Source organism: Nicotiana sylvestris, chromosome 9 (genome assembly GCF_000393655.2).
Source record: "Nicotiana sylvestris chromosome 9, ASM39365v2, whole genome shotgun sequence".
Classification (NCBI taxonomy): Eukaryota; Viridiplantae; Streptophyta; class Magnoliopsida; order Solanales; family Solanaceae; genus Nicotiana; species Nicotiana sylvestris.
Genome location: NC_091065.1, coordinates 101,759,565 through 101,778,899, shown reverse-complemented (window position 1 = coordinate 101,778,899; position 19,335 = coordinate 101,759,565). Strand labels below are relative to the sequence as shown.

At 36.4% G+C, this 19,335-nt stretch overlaps 3 protein-coding genes and 1 long non-coding RNA gene across 4 annotated transcripts; 1 reads left to right on the top strand and 3 right to left on the bottom strand.

Moving 5' to 3' along the window:
• Nucleotides 1–2,303: 2,303 nt before the first annotated feature.
• On the bottom strand, nt 2,304–9,108 carry LOC104227636 (BRCT domain-containing protein At4g02110-like). The gene is made up of 10 exons (XM_009779916.2): nt 8,811–9,108; nt 8,603–8,692; nt 8,252–8,356; nt 7,489–7,590; nt 7,274–7,358; nt 6,565–6,634; nt 6,389–6,433; nt 3,516–5,696; nt 3,226–3,442; nt 2,304–3,125 (listed from the first exon to the last, which is right to left on the bottom strand). The coding sequence occupies exons 1-10, from the start codon at nt 8,910–8,912 to the stop codon at nt 2,793–2,795; spliced, it is 3,330 nt and encodes a 1,109-aa protein (XP_009778218.1). The 5' UTR covers nt 8,913–9,108; the 3' UTR covers nt 2,304–2,792.
• A 3,493-nt stretch (nt 9,109–12,601) lies between these two features.
• LOC138877077 (uncharacterized) lies at nt 12,602–13,414 on the top strand. The gene is made up of 2 exons (XR_011402390.1): nt 12,602–12,777; nt 12,861–13,414. It is a non-coding gene; the product is annotated as an uncharacterized lncRNA (long non-coding RNA).
• Nucleotides 13,415–14,335: 921 nt separating this feature from the next.
• On the bottom strand, nt 14,336–15,252 carry LOC138877983 (uncharacterized). The gene is made up of 3 exons (XM_070157634.1): nt 15,228–15,252; nt 14,844–15,183; nt 14,336–14,761 (listed from the first exon to the last, which is right to left on the bottom strand). The coding sequence occupies exons 1-3, from the start codon at nt 15,250–15,252 to the stop codon at nt 14,536–14,538; spliced, it is 591 nt and encodes a 196-aa protein (XP_070013735.1). The 3' UTR covers nt 14,336–14,535.
• LOC138877026 (uncharacterized) lies at nt 15,156–16,218 on the bottom strand. Its single transcript, XM_070156420.1, has 3 exons — nt 15,852–16,218; nt 15,465–15,593; nt 15,156–15,354 (listed from the first exon to the last, which is right to left on the bottom strand). Exons 1-3 carry the CDS (start codon nt 16,139–16,141, stop codon nt 15,327–15,329), a joined length of 447 nt encoding a protein of 148 aa, XP_070012521.1. The 5' UTR covers nt 16,142–16,218; the 3' UTR covers nt 15,156–15,326.
• Between the last annotated feature and the right edge of the window lie 3,117 nt (nt 16,219–19,335).

Below are 19,335 nucleotides of genomic sequence, written 5' to 3'. Positions count from 1 at the left end.
TTTCCTTATTCGACCTTGACTCCCTGTCTGCATTTCCTGACTCCTTTGCTAGTAAACTTCTTGGATAAACTGAGCCCGAGGGGGCTCCCAACTGGTCATCCCCGACCCTAATTTTTGATTGGTACTTGTTATGCATATCCGCCCAAGTCACGGCGGGATACTCGATTAAGTTTTGCTTCAGCTGCTTCGAAGCTATCGAACTTCGTTCATTTAGCCCTTGAGTGAAGGCTTGTACGGCCCAGTCATCGGAGACCGGTGGTAATTTCATTCTTTCTGACTGGAAACGGGATACAAACTCCCTCAGCATCTCGTTCTCCCTTTGCTTTATTTTGAATACATCGGACTTCCTTATTGCAACTTTTATGGCACCAGCATGTGCCTTTACAAATGAGTCTGCCAACATGGAAAATGAATCGATAGAGTTCGGGGGTAAGTTATGGTACCAAATCATGGCACCCTTAGATAGAGTTTCCCCAAACTTTTTTAGCAAAACAGACTCAATCGCATCGTCTTCCAAATCATTTCCTTTTTATGCCACAAGTATATGTGGTGATGTGCTCGTTGGGATCAGTGGTTCCGTTGTATTTTGGGATGTCTGGCATCTGAAACTTCTTTGGGATGGGCTTCGGAGCCGCACTCTGGGAGAATGGTTTTTGCACGAACTTCTTTGAGTCTAGTCCTTTCAAAATCGGAGGTGCTCCCGGTATTTGGTCGACCCTTGAGTTGTATGTCTCCACATTTTTGTCATTTTCTTCAATCTTCTTTTCTCCGGTCTCGATCCTTTTGGCGAGCTCTTCGAGCATCCTCATGATGGTGGGGTCAGTCCCCGAGTTATTTACGTTTGATCTCTCCGGTTCTGATTCAGCAGGCCGAGTATTCTCATGTTCAGCTACGCTCGGGGTCCTATTTTGACTCTGAAGTTGAGCGATGGCAATTTATTGAGCCTATAGCATCTCAAATATCACTTGGAGACTGATTCCCCTATCTCTCATTCCTCGTGCTCTTTGGTCACCAGATCGAGCTTCCATGCGTTCATTCCCTACGGGATCTGTGCCCGAGTCCACTTTTAGAGCATTATGTGAACTGATATCAACTGGCTCCATATTTGGTACTTCCTCAGAGTTGATTGGTGGTCACCGACCCCTATACTGCTATTTTCTCTGTAGGTTCCGAGACCGTCGTTTCCATGCACGAGTGCGTTTGAGCTAGACATATCTTGGCCTGAAATCAAAGAATCCTTAACAAGAAAAAGTGTGAAGAATAACGTGTGTTATTAGAAAACTAGCACTAAAATAATAATCATTATTATCTTTAGCCCCACGGTGGGCGCCAAACTGTTTACCTCGAAAAAAGTGAACAACAATTGAATGTGATTTGTGGTTTTAAAGATATGTAATTTTGTTTACCTCGAAAAATATGAGTAACAATTAAAGGTGATTTGTGATTTTAAAGGTATGTGATTTATTCCAATACTAGTAAATATACAAGTAATATTAAGTTTAAGTAAGAAGAATTGATGAACCAAACCAGTGTTGCTAAAGCAACGGGAACCTCGAGCTCGATTATCTCGGGAGCCTCGAATTGAGTTAAGAGCAAAAAAAATATGAACAATAAAGCTGAAGAACAATTGTGGAGCACAGTAAACGAGAAAAGCAAAGTAGGATGTTCTATTGCAGTGAATGAGATGATGATCTTTACAAATGATTGATGTTCCCTTTATATAGGAGGGGAAAATCCTAATATTGTACATTTCCAATTATGGTAAAGAATTCTCTTGGTACAGTTGTATAACAACCTAATACAGACTTGTACTATTTCGTACAAATCCTATCCCATAATTTATGCCCTGATCCACGTGTCCTTGAGAAATTCCCGCTCTTTCTTGAGTGTCATCGAAATTGTACTGCCCTCGAGGCAGATCATGACGGGTCTCCGATTTGCTTCTCGAGGTGCGCACATCCAGGCCAGGCTCGATTCTTACTTCGAGCTTCCCGAACTCGAGCTCGGGGTATGATCAAGTCTTCGAAATCGAACTCTTCGAAATCGACCGTATACAGAGTAATTGAAAAGTAAATGAGAAGGTTAAAACTTTAAATCGACATGTATAGGAACTTAATGTGTCTGCTTCAGTTTTCTTTTTATTTCTGTGTATTATTGCAAGGTGCATCTCTACAAGGTCTGCTTAATTTTGGAAGAGTGCACTCCTCGAATTTGAATATGCATTTTTCTCAAAATTTTGAATAATATTAAATCATTTCCATGAAGCCATCATCCATAGTTCTGTAAGATTGTTAATGTCGATATTACGATCCAATTAAAAGTTAATCATAAATTCACAATTTCTAAGTAGGTTATAGTACAATTTTGCACAAGCTCAAATCATGACGAGCACACTCCAGGCTAAGAAAATTGGTACAAGATATGGCAGCAAGAGGCTGCTCTATACAAAATTAAACAGTCTCTAACCCCTAAACCATAAGAAACTACTACTACCGAATAAAATGGCACTGTGCCTAAATCATATGAGCAAAATAACTTCTTCGTACATCCAAAATTATCAACTTAAATTGGAAGTCAGCCGGTACCACCTTAACTAAAAGGATTATTACTTTCGTAGTAGGGGTCCGCCTTGCAGCAATTCCTTGGAATACTTTTGTTCATATTATTCATGCTATTCTTGCTATAGACTGGGAAAAGCCTCTAGGACACATACAAGCTGAGAGTCGCAGTAATAAAACATGAGAGTCGATGCCACATCCATGGGAGCCACTTTCATCACCATATATTACATGTTAGTTACTATTGTCATCTGATGGCACCATGTCCTCAACAACCTCTTCCAAGCGATCTGTCAGGTTCTTCAATGACCTTTCTACCCAAGTATGAGTATTGTATTTTACATAACTGTCACGGAGATGACCGGGCTTGCACACATAAGCCACCAAGTAATCAGGCAAAACACAAGGTATCTCGTGCCTTAGGAATTCTTGAACCCACTTATCATAATGGGGCATGGTCTCATCGACAATAGCAAAATCAACACCTGACTTAAGGAACTGAGTGTAAGGAGGTGAAGTTGCTAATATAATACCATCTCCGGTCTTGACAGCACGTTTTAGTGTATCCTGATTCAAAAAAAAAAGGTGCAATCTTGAAAAATTCTAGACATATTGGAATTCAATCTAGTAAGAAATTTAGTGAACAAACAAGTGCAAATTAACTGACCAGTGGTGGTACAATGCAGTCTCCATATATGATTATCTTCATTCCATAAAATGCACCATGACCAGTTCTCTCCCTCAGAAGCCGCCACTTTCTTGGGGCCTCTAAGTCGATGGCTAAATCTTCTGTCAAGCCCTTTTTGTGCCATTCATATTGTTCTTCATCCAAGAGTCTTCCAGCTTCATTGCTGGCAGTTAAATAATCGGTCTTCAGGATCCACCTGTAAGAACCAACAGACAATCAATTTACCTGTACAAATAGACACTACTTAGGCCATGGTTATTGAGGCATACCTTCCGGAGGCTGCAGCAGCTAAAAACTTTTCAGTTCTGCGAACTGGATCCGGGACAATGAAATGTGTTGCCTGATATGACCATTGATGAGAATCTCTGCACACATTTCCTTTCAAACGTTTGATGACCTTCTCAAACTCCTTTCTTTGTAGCCTATGCCCACTAAGGATAAACCACATCGGCTCAGTACCTACTTTTGTAACCTGCAAAGCGTCAGGATTTGCAACAATAGCCTTTAGAGGCTTTATTTTACATTTTGGAGACATTTCGCCAGCCCCTTGTTCAATATATGTTGTGCATTGGCCTCCAATAGCAGGTTCATTCTCCTTCTCTGCATCCATGGAGTTCAATTCATGATCAGGTGCCAGTGTGGCTTCGCCTGTTACAGGTAAACCTCTTCCCTTCTCTAATTCTGCATTCTTTGTCTCGCTTTTGGACTTCTTCCTTTTGGCAACTTTTGTCGAAACTACAGCTCTTTTGGCAGCTAAATTAGTTGTCCTGCTCCTCTTCATCAAATACTTTGGACCTTTGGTTTCTTTCACATCTACATCATTCTCCACAGAAGTTGATTTATTTGACCTAGTCTTCTTCCTGGAAATAGTCTCTTGAGCTTTAGAACTTTTGTTGTCAGAATCATGCCTCACAGCACAATCTTCCACATCAGTCCGATTTACCAACTGGTTCACAGCTGGATTCTTCTCCGTAGGATTAACCCCTGAGTGTGGTGCTCCACCTAACTCTGCTCTTGCGACATTCAACTCATCATACTCTTTGTTTTCTGGAGTCTCAGCATCTCTATTTATGGATTCAGCTGTTTTAATATCTTCATTTCCAGAATCAAAGTGTTTTCTTTTCTCAGTCTCTTTGTTTGATTCTGCAGTATCTGCTGGTGGAACCTCAACCTTTTCACAGCTGAGAACCTCTTGGTGCTCTGTGTTCTTTATGCCCCCACTCACAGAGGGTGCAGACTCATTCGCGGGAACAACCTTGTTAAGAGATATAGTACCTTTCTGATTTCTCGAGTCCCCTTTACAGAGACTTTGTCTAGATCCCAGTGTCTTCTTGGAAAGGGATTTTCTCTTTAATGGCTTAGACCCTGACGTAGAATCTCCTACAGCATTTTCCAATTCAGCCAACCGACTGGACTTCTCAATATCTTCACCTCCATTGCCTGGAGATGGATTTTTGGCAGCTTGCAGTTCATTCCTTAAGCCGTTAAGATCAACAGTAGAATCCTTAGTCTCACATAAGTGAAAATTCACAGGGTCCACATTGCTGCTCAACGTAGTCTTTTTTAACCCCGTGATCGCGCAAGTGCCAGCTTGCAATGCATCCTCATCACACTCTTGCTGATTGCCCAGTTTTATGGGATTGGAAATGGAAGAATCACAGTTTTGCGAGGGATCAAGACTTGCACCATTTTCAGAATGAACATTCTTCCCTAATAACAAATGTCTTCCTAACTCTATGCCACGATCTTCTACCAGGCCACGATCTAACATGCTGTCTGGATTATGACTAGTTTTTGAAGAATTGGAGCTACTATATAACATGCCCACCCTCCTTTTCCCAGGGAGCAGACCACTTTGGTCCTTTTCTGCAGAAAACAATTCAGTTCCATCCTGTTCTTTTTCTGAGGAGATGTTCACGTTATCAGAATGTTTACTCACCTCATTAATGGGAGGACATCCTGCACTCTCAATTTGTTCCGAGGCCATGGTGAGACCAGTTTTTCTAGGTTTTTTTCGGGAATAACTTTTAAAACAACTGTTTGACAAACATGACTTAGGAGACTTTTTAGCACTAGTAGAAACTGAAGCCGGACTATTTCCATTTAGTGGCATGCTATGCGGCACCTCTTTATTTCTACTCAGAGTGGTGCCAAGGGTCTCAAGATGGCTCTTGTGAGATTCTTCAAAGGCTGTAACCAGGTCCGATTTTGATTCCTTGGAAGCACATAACACCAGCTGATCATGGTTTCCAAGATCTGACAAACCTGTAGGCGTGCGTATCTCTGAGATGTTTCTACAGATCTCCTGCTTCAAACGGAATTGACTGGGACTCTTTGAATGTTGAGGACTAGTGAAAGAAACTCTCTCTCTGCTTGTGTTTGCAGCAATGTCGTCTTGTTCATCTTCAGAATCCTTGGCTTCGGCTTCCACCATCTCCGACTCATATCCACTGGAGTAAAGAGAAAAAAAGCACAATGTGTGACCATGCCACGAGTTTCTTGTTAATTTAATTGGGTAGTCAAAATTGAGGCTCACAAACATAAGCATATCGCGTCTAGCATGACCTTTGGGTTTTTTTGTACCTAATGTCATTTTCATTTGACGGCTCTATAACTTCATTTTAGGAGCACAATGCTTTCATATTATGTTTGTTGACTCCTTTCCTTGGCACAGGAAGCCACCACAACTAAGAAAGAAAACGAAGCATTAGCATTACCGACCTATGCTATTCTAAGACAATTCGATGACTAAAGTCTGAGGAGGTGCCTCGAAAGTTTTGCACGAGTTCCACCTAGATTGAGCTTAAGCACACATAATAATCCATGTACTTTATACTATTGATTACACAAGACAAGTTGATGAGTGGAGTGCCTTATGCAAATTGACCTGATAACCTTGAAAAATTAATCTTTGTGTTGATTGTTTCAAATAGGAATACTGACATATTCTAGAACAGGTTTTCTTAATTTCACAACGTAAAACTTCATATTTTCAAGTTCTTTAAAATAAAGGGCAACCTTGTGGACTTCGCACACTGAAACGGCCACCAAGGAGACCTCGATTAAAGCCTACCTAAACAAAACAAGATGCCCTCTGATAGAGAGAATGGACCATTAGAATTCAAGGCGGAAAAGGTCTCACCTTTTATCATATGCAGCCTCAGGAAGAATTTCCCAATCCCTTAAACTGCAGAATAAAAGAGATTAAAAGGAACAGCTTGAGCAACTTGAAAGCAGAAAAGTTTCTATCTAGGAAAAGTGACCAAACAGGTGTGGCCGCCCAGGCATGTGCGACTTCTATAAAGAATTCTGGCTTACCAATCTTCTAACCACTGGTGATTCACTAGCTTTATCCTCTTCAGTTTCTTGGCAAGCTCATATTTCTCTCCTATCAAATAACGTTGGCTCATTTAATTGTAAACAGAAGAATACCAGATACAGTTAAAAGAGAAAAATCAGATTGAATTTGAAGTATCTTTCTTCCTCTCCTGATTTGGTGGAAGAAGCATATTAAAAGGCGTAACCAGTTACATGAAAGTGGATTACCATAACTTAAGGTAATTCACAGCTTGCCATAATGGCAGATAAGAACAGATGTTTTAGCAAGTGCTGATACCTTAAGCCTCGAAGCCTGAAATTTACCACAGTAAACCATACATATAAAGAAAGACAGAGGGTGAAACTTATCAACCACTTCCAGTTTAACACACCGATTTCACATATGCAGGTGATCATTACAGTAGATGCTATGCTAACTGGATTTTTCACTTTGCTGTGAACTACACATGTTCAACACATACCACACATCCAACATTCATGCCTCAGAACCAGCAGTCTACGTGAAACAAATTAGATTTATATTCAAGTATTAAAATGAGGTTTAAAGAGTTTCTCCGTGAAAGGGGCTTTGGCGACCTGAAACCCCTTTAAACTCCTGCTAGGATAAACTACCCTGAGCAAAGAAGACAAGAAACTAAGGGAGCAGGTATTACAGTCAGCAGTGCTGCAACAGTAGAAACAGGTTTACCCTCAAATTTGTAGCAAATAAGATGCGTGACTTTGTGTGAAACCAACGGCTTTGAAAAATTTGCACCCATCCGCCCAACCATTGTCTGGAAGAAGAAGCAACCAAATAGCAAGGTGACATGAGATATAATTGAGAAGCCACTGTTTAATTTTCTTTTTTAAGAAAGATATACTCCTAATAGAGTTTTAAGGAAACAAGAGTTGAAATCTACAAACCATAATATCATCTCGGTCTTGTCGCTGATATCCGGTTAAGCACAGAATTAGCGATTTAGCACCTGGGATTCCATTCAAATCTCTCAGAGGTCTGTACATCATCTGTAAGAAACATAGTGAATATTCTGAGTTATATCAACCACTATTTGGCGTTTGGGGTTTGGAGGGAAAGGAGGTATACTGTCAGCTATTTAAAGGGCCTATCACAAGTTCAGACATGGAGCAAAGAATAAAAATGATCCAGCAGAGAAAATTTTGAGCTCTTATAAATAAATGAAGACATTCATGTGGAACTTTAAAGCAACAATACACAGGCTAATGGATACATTTATGACGCCATTAAAATTCAAAGTAGTTAGTTAGTTAGTTAGTTAGCAGAAATTTTGTAAATATCTGCCTTGCACAGTATTTCCAAGTCTGCTTTCTCCCTAAAGATAAAAAACAAATGTTGGCACCTGAACGTACTTCACAATGGATCAGATATACAGCCTTGTGGGAAAGCAAAATGATGTGAAACATCCATTCATGCACCATAGTGACATTCGAAGGAATAGAACAAGCAACTCTCACAAAGAAATGTGCGTATAGAGTCAATCGGCAAAAATGCTAATTCAATTGTACAATTGAAGACACTAATTGCAGTCATTATCGTAAACATTCAGCTATAACCACACATTCAACTTTGAATGGGCTCAAAGAAAGCATTTTCCAATTCATAAACATGTCATATGTATGACATAAAGACATTTCCCAATGAACTCACAGAAAGGTGATCGGCAGCCATTCCCACATCAAAACTGTGCTCAACCCATAAGCTTGTGACTAGAACTTTTCCATCCCGTTGGGCAGCAACACATATGGGATCATCCTAAACATAAAGAGTCAGTGCCCAGTTTCAGTAATAATGGTAAGATATCTAAGTGAAAAATTAGAAAAGTTGGGATGAGTTGATCAATAAAGCAAATCTTATAAACACATGAACACAGAAATTCATATAATTAATTGATTGATCGACATAATACGGAGGAGCAATGACTGAAAACAAGAACTAACGAAATTGCAGAATGAGAAAAATAATAAATTTGGTACAAAATGAGCTATTTAGTGTACTTACATAAACAATTCTATCTACAATAAGGTGTGTGCAATCCGGTCCATATCCTCTCGCGTCAACTCCACCACCATCCAAAAGCTTTGACCGAATCTTCAAACAAATAGTGAAGAAAGTTAAGAGTAGAGCAATGAAAGCAGCATCCAAACACTTTGAACAGCGGAAATACAAATTATTGAACTTTCTAAATTAGGGGATGAATGGGTAAAACCTGCTCTTTTCTTAGAGAGTCGAATCCGAAAAGAACAAAACGAACACCTATGAAGATTCTGGAGAAGTCTCCGTGTAACATATCTTGGTTGATTTCTGCCATTGAAATTCCTATCAAATATATTAACAAAATTCAGAGTTTCCTTGTAATGAAATGTAAGAACCCTAGAACTGATACTGTGGAATTAGGAATAATTGAGTTTTCGAAATCATAGGAGGGATCATTTTTAATTTTTTTCAGTGGCTTCTCTTTTGAAAAAATTGGATTTCAATGGCGCCTGGCGGGAGATAAAATTCGGTCGATGCATAGAAAAACTTTTAGTGGCACAAATAGCCACTAAAAGTTGTGGCTTTTATTTTAAAGCCACTGTTTTCAATGTATTTAGACTTTAGCCACTCCTTTTTAAAAACTTATACCTGACTGGACGAAAATACCCTTCTGGTATAACTTATACCTACGCTATCAACACAAGCAGCAGTTACACAAAGAGAAGAAGCGAGCAACAGCAGCAGCGGCGATCAACTGAGGACGAACCACCATTTCTCTTCCCGATTTCAAAAATTCAGCAATCTAATCCAAAAAAACAACATAGATAAACAGTAAGTTATAATTTCATGTGTTTCTATCAATTTTTATTTCGCTATAGTTATACTTTTTTAGATCTGTATTGATTTGATTATATATTAGATAAGAATTTGATTTTTTTGAATTTCTGGATTGATAAATTTATAGACACCGCCTTCCTATGATAATTTTGTATTCCGGACATAGTGTCTTCATTTTGGAAATTGAATTCAAAAAAATAAGAACACTATGTCCTTAACTTTGATTCTACTGGCCTCATTTTGCAAATTGAATAAAAAACTTAAGGACAAAATGTCCTTCACTTTGTTGTTGTTCTTCTGTATACAAAGTCCTGTAGCTTGAGTTTCAAATTGTATTTTTAATTTCTGGTTCAAATGTTAAGGACTGACAGTCCTTAACTCTTAAATACATGTTTAAATGTTAAGGACTAGCAGTCCTTAACTTTTAATTCCATATTTAAATGTTAAAGGACAGGCAGTCCTTAGCTTTTAATTTCTGGTTCAAAAGTTAAGGACTGGTAGTCCTTAACTTTTAACTCCATGTTTAAAACTTAAGGACTGACAGTCCTTAACTTTTAATTTTAATTCCATGTTTAAATGTTAAAGGACAGACAATCCTTAGCTTTTAATTTCTGGTTCAAAAGTTAAGGACTAGCAATCCTTAAGTTTTAATTCCATGTTTAAATGTTAAGGACTGACAGTCCTTAACTTTTAATTCCATGTTTAAATGTTAAAGGACAGACAGTCCTTAGCTTTTAATTTCTGGTTCAAAAGTTAAGGACTGGCAGTCCTTAACTTTTAATTCCATCTTTAAAAGTTAAGGACTGGCAGTCCTTAACTTTTAATTCCATGTTTAAATGTTAAGGACTAACAGTCCTTAGCTTTTAATTTCTTGTTCAAAAGTTAAGGACTGACAGTCCTTAACTTTTAATTCCATGTTTAAAACTTAAGGACTGGCAGTCCTTAACATTTAATTCCATGTTTAAATGTTAAGGACTGATAGTTCTTAACTTTAATTACATGTTTAAATGTTAAAGGACTGGCAGTTCTTAACTTTAATTACATGTTTAAATGTTAAGGACTGACAATCCTTAACTTTAATTACATGTTTAAATGTTAAGGACAAACAGTCCTTATCTTGGTCTTGCACTTACAGTACACCTGTTCTTAATTCTACAAGGATTGCTTTATAACGTATGTCGTTTGTTTCCCATTCTCTTGACTTGTAGGATGGAAACAATATGCATAATAGTTGCTTTTAATGGTAGATGGACTGAAGACTATAAATATCTTGATCATCAAACAAAGCTTTTCCTAGCACCTGAGTCAATTCAGTTTGAAGATTTCGTTAAACAGATTTTTGAGCTTATTGAATTGGATAGTGAAAAGTTTGAAATAGTGATATGGTTTGATATCAACCTTGGAACAAGCAAAGGAATGCTTGTATCCAAAGATTTAGATCTTCACACATGTATAGAGTTGCTAAAAACTCATTCACTCTTCAAGAGCTGTCGTTTCATAGTTGATATTTCGGAAAGAGTTTTTGCATCAACAAGCAATGAACATGCCAACACAAAAACTCAACATGACAATCAAGAGCGATGCCAACAGATAGTTGAAGTAGATATGGTTGAAGCTCAACCATTAAATGAAGAGGTGCATCAAACATTTGATTCTATTCAAGTAGAAGGACAAAGCATTATAGAGATTGACAACGAACAAGCTTTGGGTATTCAAGTCTTAGAGAGTGCACCGGTAATCGAAGTAGTTGCTGACAAAACCTGCACTCAAATAACTAAACGAAGATCAAATTTGAAACAAAAAGAATCCCCAACTACGATATTAAGAGAAAATGCTTCTTTGGATCAAATAAAAGTCGGATCAGTATTTGACAAGAAGAAGAGCATAATTAATTGTTTTTCTAATGTAGCAATCAAAGGACATTTTGAATTCAAAGTTGTTAGATCAAGCTCAACAAGATATTCGTTGACATGCAATGATGATAGGTGTCGTTGGTGTGTGCGTGCTTTCAGAATTAAAGACTCAACATTATTCAAGATAGTAAAGCTTGAGAAAAAGCATGACTGCTCTGTTAACACTAGGAAAGCAGATCAAAGGCATGCTACTTCAAAGTTGATTAGTGGTTACATTATCGATAATCTTCGGGACCCAAGATTTGAAGTTACACCAGCTTTTGTCATGGCAGAGATGCAAAAATTGCATGGACTAGACATTGGATATCACAAGGCGTGGCGTGCTATTCAACATGCTTCCGCTTTAATAAGAGGAAGTCCCGAAGAAAATTATGAATTATTGTGTTCATACTTGTATATGATGACAAGTAAAAACCCGGGAACTTATACTAACATAAAGATAGACGACAACAACAGGTAAACAATTTAGGACATGTTGTCTTTAGCCTTGTTAACTTTTGAGTTATAACCAGAAGTTGAGGACTGCCTATCCTTAAGTTTTGAACTTGTAATTAAAAGTTAAGGACTTCCAGTCCTTAAGTTTTGAACTTTGAAATAAAAGTTAAGGACAACATGTCCTTAACTTTATAACTTGTAAATGTAAGTTAAGGACTGACTGTCCTAAACTTCGGGTATTTTAACCTTGTTTTATATTGTATTTTCAGGTTTCTTTATATGTTTTACGCATATGGATCATCGATAGCTGGTTGGAATCATTGTAGACCAGTGATTGCTATTGATGCGACTTTTTTGAAGTCAAAATATCGTGGTGTTTTAATGATTTCAGTTTCAAAAGATGCAAATAACCAAATTTTCCCATTAGCCTTTGGAATAGCAGAATCTGAAAACAACAATTCCTATGAGTGGTACTTTAGTCAGCTTCGCAATGCAATTGGGAGCCGTGAGAATTTGATTTTTTTATCAGACAGGCATCAAGCTATTGCAAATGGCATTGTAAAGGTATATCCTGAAAGCCATCATGGGATTTGCATCTATCATTTGGAGCAGAACCTAAAGCGAAGAAAGGTGAAAAGTGAGGTCATAAAACTTTTCCAAAGTGCTGCAAGAGTATACAAGCGTAAAGAATTTGACATATACATGTCAGATATTGCAAATGTAGATAAGAAAACTTATGACTACTTGATGGAAGAACCACCGGAAAGATGGGCACGTTCTTGTAGTCCACAACGAAGATATGACATGCTCACAACAAACATAGTTGAGTCGATGAATTCAGTGCTATTAGAAGCAAGGGAGCTGCCTATACTAAGAATGATGGATTTCATTCAAGTGAAGCTACAACATTGGTTTTATGAAAGAAGAAATAAAGCAGAAGGAACATTTTATGATGTTTCTTGTTGGGTAGAGGAGGAATTGAAGAACAGAATAGATTTAGCATTTACTTTGAACGTAAGTATTATGTTTTATGTTTATATTATGATTTTGACATTTTTTAACATAATGTACTCACTTATAATTTTTCAACATTGAAGGTCTTCCCTGTTGATTCATGGCGTTCTAGAGTTGAAGAAGAAGGAATAACTTTCTTGGTGGACTTAAACAAAAGAACATGTGATTGTTTTCAATTTCAACTTGATGAATTACCATGCATACATGCAATTGCAGCTATCGAGAAGAGAAACATCAAGAAGTCTGACTTTTGTTCGCACTGGTACTTAAAGGAATCTTGGCTGAAAACATATGAAAGACAAATACATCCTGTAGGACATACTGATTCATGGATTGTACCAGAGAGTGTTAAGTCACAAATTGTTAAACCTCCAGATTTCAAAGTGCCACCAGGTAGAAGGCAAAAGAAAAGGCATATTCCTGCTACCGAGCCATCAAAAATAACATTCAAATGTGGTCGTTGCAGAAGAATTGGTCATAATAGAACAGCTTGTATATATTCTCCGGCACTCCATCCATTTTCAAGAAAGCATAGAGAAGAGTAGAAATATACACTTATGTTTATCGACTCTTTTAAGTTTTTGCTATAGATTGTATTCATTATTATTCTAATTTGAGCGGATGCCTAGATTTTCAATATTTATATCTTGTTACGTTCTTTTAATTTCTTTTGAGTTCAACAATTAAAAGTTATTAACAGGAGTCAGTAAGTTCAACTTGCAATTTTGAAAACGTAATGACTGTCTGTCCTTAACTTTGAATTTCAAGTTCAAAAGTTAAGGACATGAGGTCCTTAAGTTATAGTCTCATGTTAAAAACTTAAGGACTGTCTGTCCTTAACTTTGAATTTTAAGTTCAAACGTTAAGGACATGAGGTCCTTAAGTTATAGTCCCATATTAAAAACGTAATGACTGTCTGTCCTTAACTTTGAATTTCAAGTTCAAAAGTTAAGGACATGAGGTCCTTAAGTTATAGTCCCATGTTAAAAACTTAAGGACTGTCTATCCTTAACTTTGAATTTCAAGTTCAAAAGTTAAGGATATGAGGTCCTTAAGTTATAGTCCCATATTAAAAACTTGAGGACTGTTTGTCATTAACTACATGAGTCCTTAAGTTTGAAATACAAGTTAAAAACTTAAGGACTGTCTGTCCTTAACTTTAAATTTTAAGTTCAAACGTTAAGGACATGAGGTCCTTAAGTTATAGTCCCATGTTAAAAACTTGAGGACTGTCTGTCCTTAACTTTGAATTTTAAGTTCAAACGTTAAGGACATAGGTCCTTAAGTTATAGTCCCATGTTAAAAACTTGAGGACTGTTTGTCATTAACTACAGGAGTCCTTAAGTTTGAAATACAAGTTCAAAAGTTAAGGACATGAGGTCCTTAAGTTATAGTCCCATGTTCAAAACTTAAGGACTGTCGGTCCTTAACTTTGAATTTCAAGTTCAAAAGTTAAGGACATTTGGTCATTAACTTTGAATTTGAAGTTCACTTACACTTAGTCATGAACAAATACTAACAAACTCAATGGACAAATCAACAGTTGAGAGAAACAACGAAATAAATAACAAAATGCCTTGACATAACTTTTGAAATTGTAATTTTGCATAGCTGTTACAAAAAATTACGCTATGCCAACAAAACAAAATATAAGTGCCTTTTCACAAATTTACAGAATATTTCAGAACTATCCTAAACTGGCATAATTCAGATGTCACCTTTACAGCAATTTTATACAAAAATAACACCACAATTTCTTTACAACTCCTTTGGACAGAATGTTTCATTTTCACTCTCATAATCATCACCAACATTTTCTGGTGGAGTATCATAACCAGAATTTCTTTTCCATTCACCATGTGCCCAAAGATTTGCAGCAAGTTCTTTTCGAAAGTCTTTTATGTCTTCGGGTTGGAATTGCTGCACGTCCTTTCCAATCATCAGCAACTCGGCAAATTTGATCAGGAATGCACCACAATCAGTCCTAAGAGAAATGTAAGATATGCAGTGAATTAAACAATAAATCTTAAGTACATATAAATAATATAACAAATAATAACACGTACGATCCAGTTTGGTGTGGTGATCTTTGCCACTGTATATCAAATTTGTTGAAGACATTCCCAAAAGACTTGTGATTTTTGTCAAACTGTGAGAACTTTAGCAAATGGGGGATCATGCGTGCATACATTTGCATGTAGTTCATTCCTGCTTCATATGGCTCACTGTATATGGAATCATATACATCAATCTTTTTTTGATTCAAGTCCAATACTCCCAACAAAAAGTGTGTCACAGCTTCATCATCTTCTGAAGGAAGCCGACATGGAAAAAAGATTTTGTCAACCTCAGTCCATGCAATTCCACATCTACGGCTGTCCCCCACACATATGGTGTCAGAAATAACTGATTATCACCAGCACACCAAAACTCATCACTAGCATCTTCACTGAAATCTTTATACACAAGTGCCATATAATTATCAAAAAGAACATCAGTAGTTGTGCATCGAAAAGGATGATCGCGAGGGTGGTAGCATTCCTTCTTTCTCAGATAATAGAGAGCAATGTCAATATGCTTCATAAAAAGGCAAAAAATAAAACAAATCAATAACAAATCAGTCATAAAATAATGAAAAAATGATAAATTAATAATAGAAAAAATAAATGCCTTGTGAATTATCTAACCTTATCATCAAGAACAAATTTGCTATCTGAAAGCTCAAGGAAAACATTTTGCTACTGATTTTTTGATGATACAATTTGTATGGTTTTTTCCTCAAACTATTATCATCAGCATATAAATCAATTTGTCCCCTGAAAATTTTGAAAATGTCAAGTTAGAATTTTGAAAACTTTAATCTATAACTTAAGGACCAAGTGTCCTTAGCTTTTGAATTTGATACTCAAACTTAAGGACTGCATGTCCTTAGCTTATGAATTTTGAATTCAAACTTAAGGACAAGAAGTCCTTAAGTTTTAAACTTGAATCTATAAGTTAAGGACAGTTAGTCCTAAAATTAGTCTTACAATCACAGAAGTTAAGGATGTAGTGAAACACATTAAGAGACTTACTCTTTTTTGCGACCTCTCCTTTTCTCCTTGCCCAACCACACAATGAATTTCTTCACTAATTTTTCATCTTCTTTGGCATAATGAAAAATACACCTACGAGTATAGGTTGATTTTATCCAACCTGAACTCTTCAGAGTATTTTGATTGTCTGCCTTGGAACTTACTGCTTTTCCTTCCTTATCAAAAGGAGATTTCAACTGCCAGCTTAACTTCTTGTTCCTTTTACCTCGACCAAGTTCTTCTTCAACATTTCCTTCACCCTCCATAGTCAAAGTCGCATCAATGTCCATTTGTATACTTGGAGGAGTAGGAGTAAGAAGAGAAAATGACGGACCATCATAACCAATACTGTCTCTCTTTCTTTTCCTTGTATATTGGTTAAGATCGTCATCATTGGTGTCCCCTTTGTTTTCCTCTGCTGGCGACACTATATATATATATATATATATATATATATATATATATATATATATATATATATATATATATACATATTCATATTAGTTTTCTGCAACATGTCAAATGAAGAGACAAAATTTCAATTGTACATATAATAATTAGGGCACAATCAGTACCTGTCTTCTCCGCAGTACCTTCTTGTGTTTTTTCAAGAGACAACTCAGCTAAAATATTGCGTGCAACATTTTCTTTTTCTTGCAATTCCACATTTTCTTTATCTTGCAGTTGTTCACCATGATCTTTAGATGCTTGTTGACAAGATTCTACAAAAATATTTACAACAGCTAACATGTTAATAATCTTTAATTAAAACAAACATATATAAAATTTAAAAAGCACTGCCTAACCATTTGCAATATCCAAGATCATTCCAGCTACATCATCATCATCACATGTTGCATCTATAGATTTGGAACCAATCTCACTTCTGCCTATGTCTTGAGATTGTAGTCCAGTTTTCTCTTGATACTGCACTCCAGCTTCTTCGCTTGCTGCTTCAAAAGATACAATATATAATGAAATAAAGATACAATATATAATGAAAATTTTATCTAACCTTGACTGGCACAAGTTTGAACTCCAAATTTTTCTTTGTATGACAGCGGTGTAGAGAGATCATACGTTCCTTCTAAGCATTTGCATACAATCTCGCTGACACTTGTCCCCAATGGACTTGTTAAATCCTCCTGTGATTGCAATCCACAAACTCTACAAATTTTCTCCGGCACTCCACAAACTTTTGCATGCACATGAATAGTTTATATGTATTAATCTATTGAATATACATTTCAACGAAAATAAAAATCAAAATCTATAACTAACCTTTCCCAATATCAGTAACATTTTCAGTTTCATCCTCTAGATGTGCATCTCTAAATTCTCTTTCATACTGACCCTCTGCATGCACATCCATATAATCACGTTCAACACCACCTGCATCTTGGTTGAATATGCCAGTACGCTCAGTAGCACGACAATGATCATCAACTCCATATTTTCTAATTGGAACACTAGATTCTCTATCTGTGTTCATCTGATCAGCTTTCCCAAACATGTTCATCAAAGTATCAAGCTTTGATCCTAGAGTTTTCTTTAAATCCTGAGAAAGCAACTAAGTTACAAAGAGAAGGACATGTTTAAAACTTAAGGACAGACAGTCCTTAAGTTTGAACTTAAAGTTCAAAACTTAAGGAAATGCAATCCTTAAGTTTGAACTCCAAGTTCAAAAGTTAAGGACAAGAAGTCCTTAACTTTGAATTCCAAGTTCAAAACTTAAGGACATGATGTCCTTAAGTTTCATTTCAAAGTTCAAAAGTTGAGGACAAGAAGTCCTTATCTTTCAATTCCAAGTTCAAAATTTAAGGACACAAAATCCTAAAGTTGGACTAACTGAAATTACCTTGATTTCGTTCTTAATCGTTTTTTCTGATACAACAATTTTTTGATTAACTCTGGTAACTTCTGCTTGCAAATCCTTCTTAAAACTCTCTAATAATCTCTGAATCAAAAAACATAATATATAAAAAAAGGTGTTCGTAAGCAAGAAATAATCAAATAAAAAACTAATACTATTCAAAGGCAGAAACACATACTCTAACAATTTCCTTAAGTACGCCTTCATCAAATTGTGTGGAAGAAGACCTTGAGCCTCGATCTTGTGAAACTGGCTCCTCCACACAAAGAGGCTTTGTATCTTCTTCTTCTTCCATGGGAATAAAGGGTGACACCTCAATCAACTTAAACACCTATTATATAAGAAAAACTAAACATAAGTATACATAACTAAAACAAATAAACAAAAAAAGAGATAGTAATTACATTAACTTACTTTTTTATTATGGAAATATTTTCTACAAAGAGCATCAAATTGTGGAGACTTCATTTCAGAATAACATAACATTCGAGGATAACCAACTTCTTTGAAGTTCACAAATTGTTTCTCTTGGAAAATAGGAAGTACTTCCATAATCCAGACACAAAACGCAAAAGGAAAGCCAACTAAAGTGTAGCTATCAATATCTTTTTCTTTCTCTTTCTCCTTCTGAACATCATTCTCATTTGATTTCAAGCAACTCTTCAATGATTTTAATAGCGTCTCATAAGCAAGAGAGCCCCAATTGAAGGAAGCGCAAAGTGCATCATCGTCAACAATTTTCATTATTTGCTCCGACACATTCCTATTTTTCCTCTTGCCCATCAAAACCGACTCAACAAAATAGAGTGTTGCCAACTTCAAAGCATCATCATCACTGCCAGCAAATGATGAAGTTGTACCATGTGGGCGACTAGAAATAAAACTATACAAATCAGCCAACTCAATTTTGTCCTTTCCAGGGAAATAGACTCTTAAAAGCCTATTCTCTTTCTCATTTAAACCTTTCATGTCAAGCGACGAATAAGACTTCAAACTAGTAATAATATGGAATGCATCACGAGTAAACTTAATATCGCGGTCAAATACCTTGAAGGTCATCGAATCAGGTTCATTACTAACAATTTCAGAAAGCAATACACAGTGCATAAGTTTACCCGAGAACTTCACACTTTGTAATCTGAAGAAGTTGCCAAAAATACTTTCCCTCAATTTCTTCCATTGGCTATTCGACAGAAAACTTTTAATTGTTTCCTTATATTGAAAATCTCCTTTCCAATATACCAGAAAATTACGCCAATCGTCAAAATCAAAAAAATGATCGCCTTCCATTATAACACTAGAAAAGAAGGAAAAACAAACAAAGATTAGGACTTAACTTAAAATTTCAAGTTTAAAAGTTAAGCAAATACAATCCTTAACTTTAAATTTTAAGTGCAAACGTTAAAGAAATACAGTCCTTAACTTATACTTTCAACTTCCAAAGTTAAGGACACTTAGTCCTTAACTTCAAGTTTCATGTGCAAAAGTTAAGGACAATAAGTCCTTAACTTTAAATTGTAAATGCAAAGGTTAAGGAAATACAGTCCTTAACTTATACTTTCAACATCCAAAGTTAAGGACACTTAGTCCTTAACTTCAAGTTTCATGTGC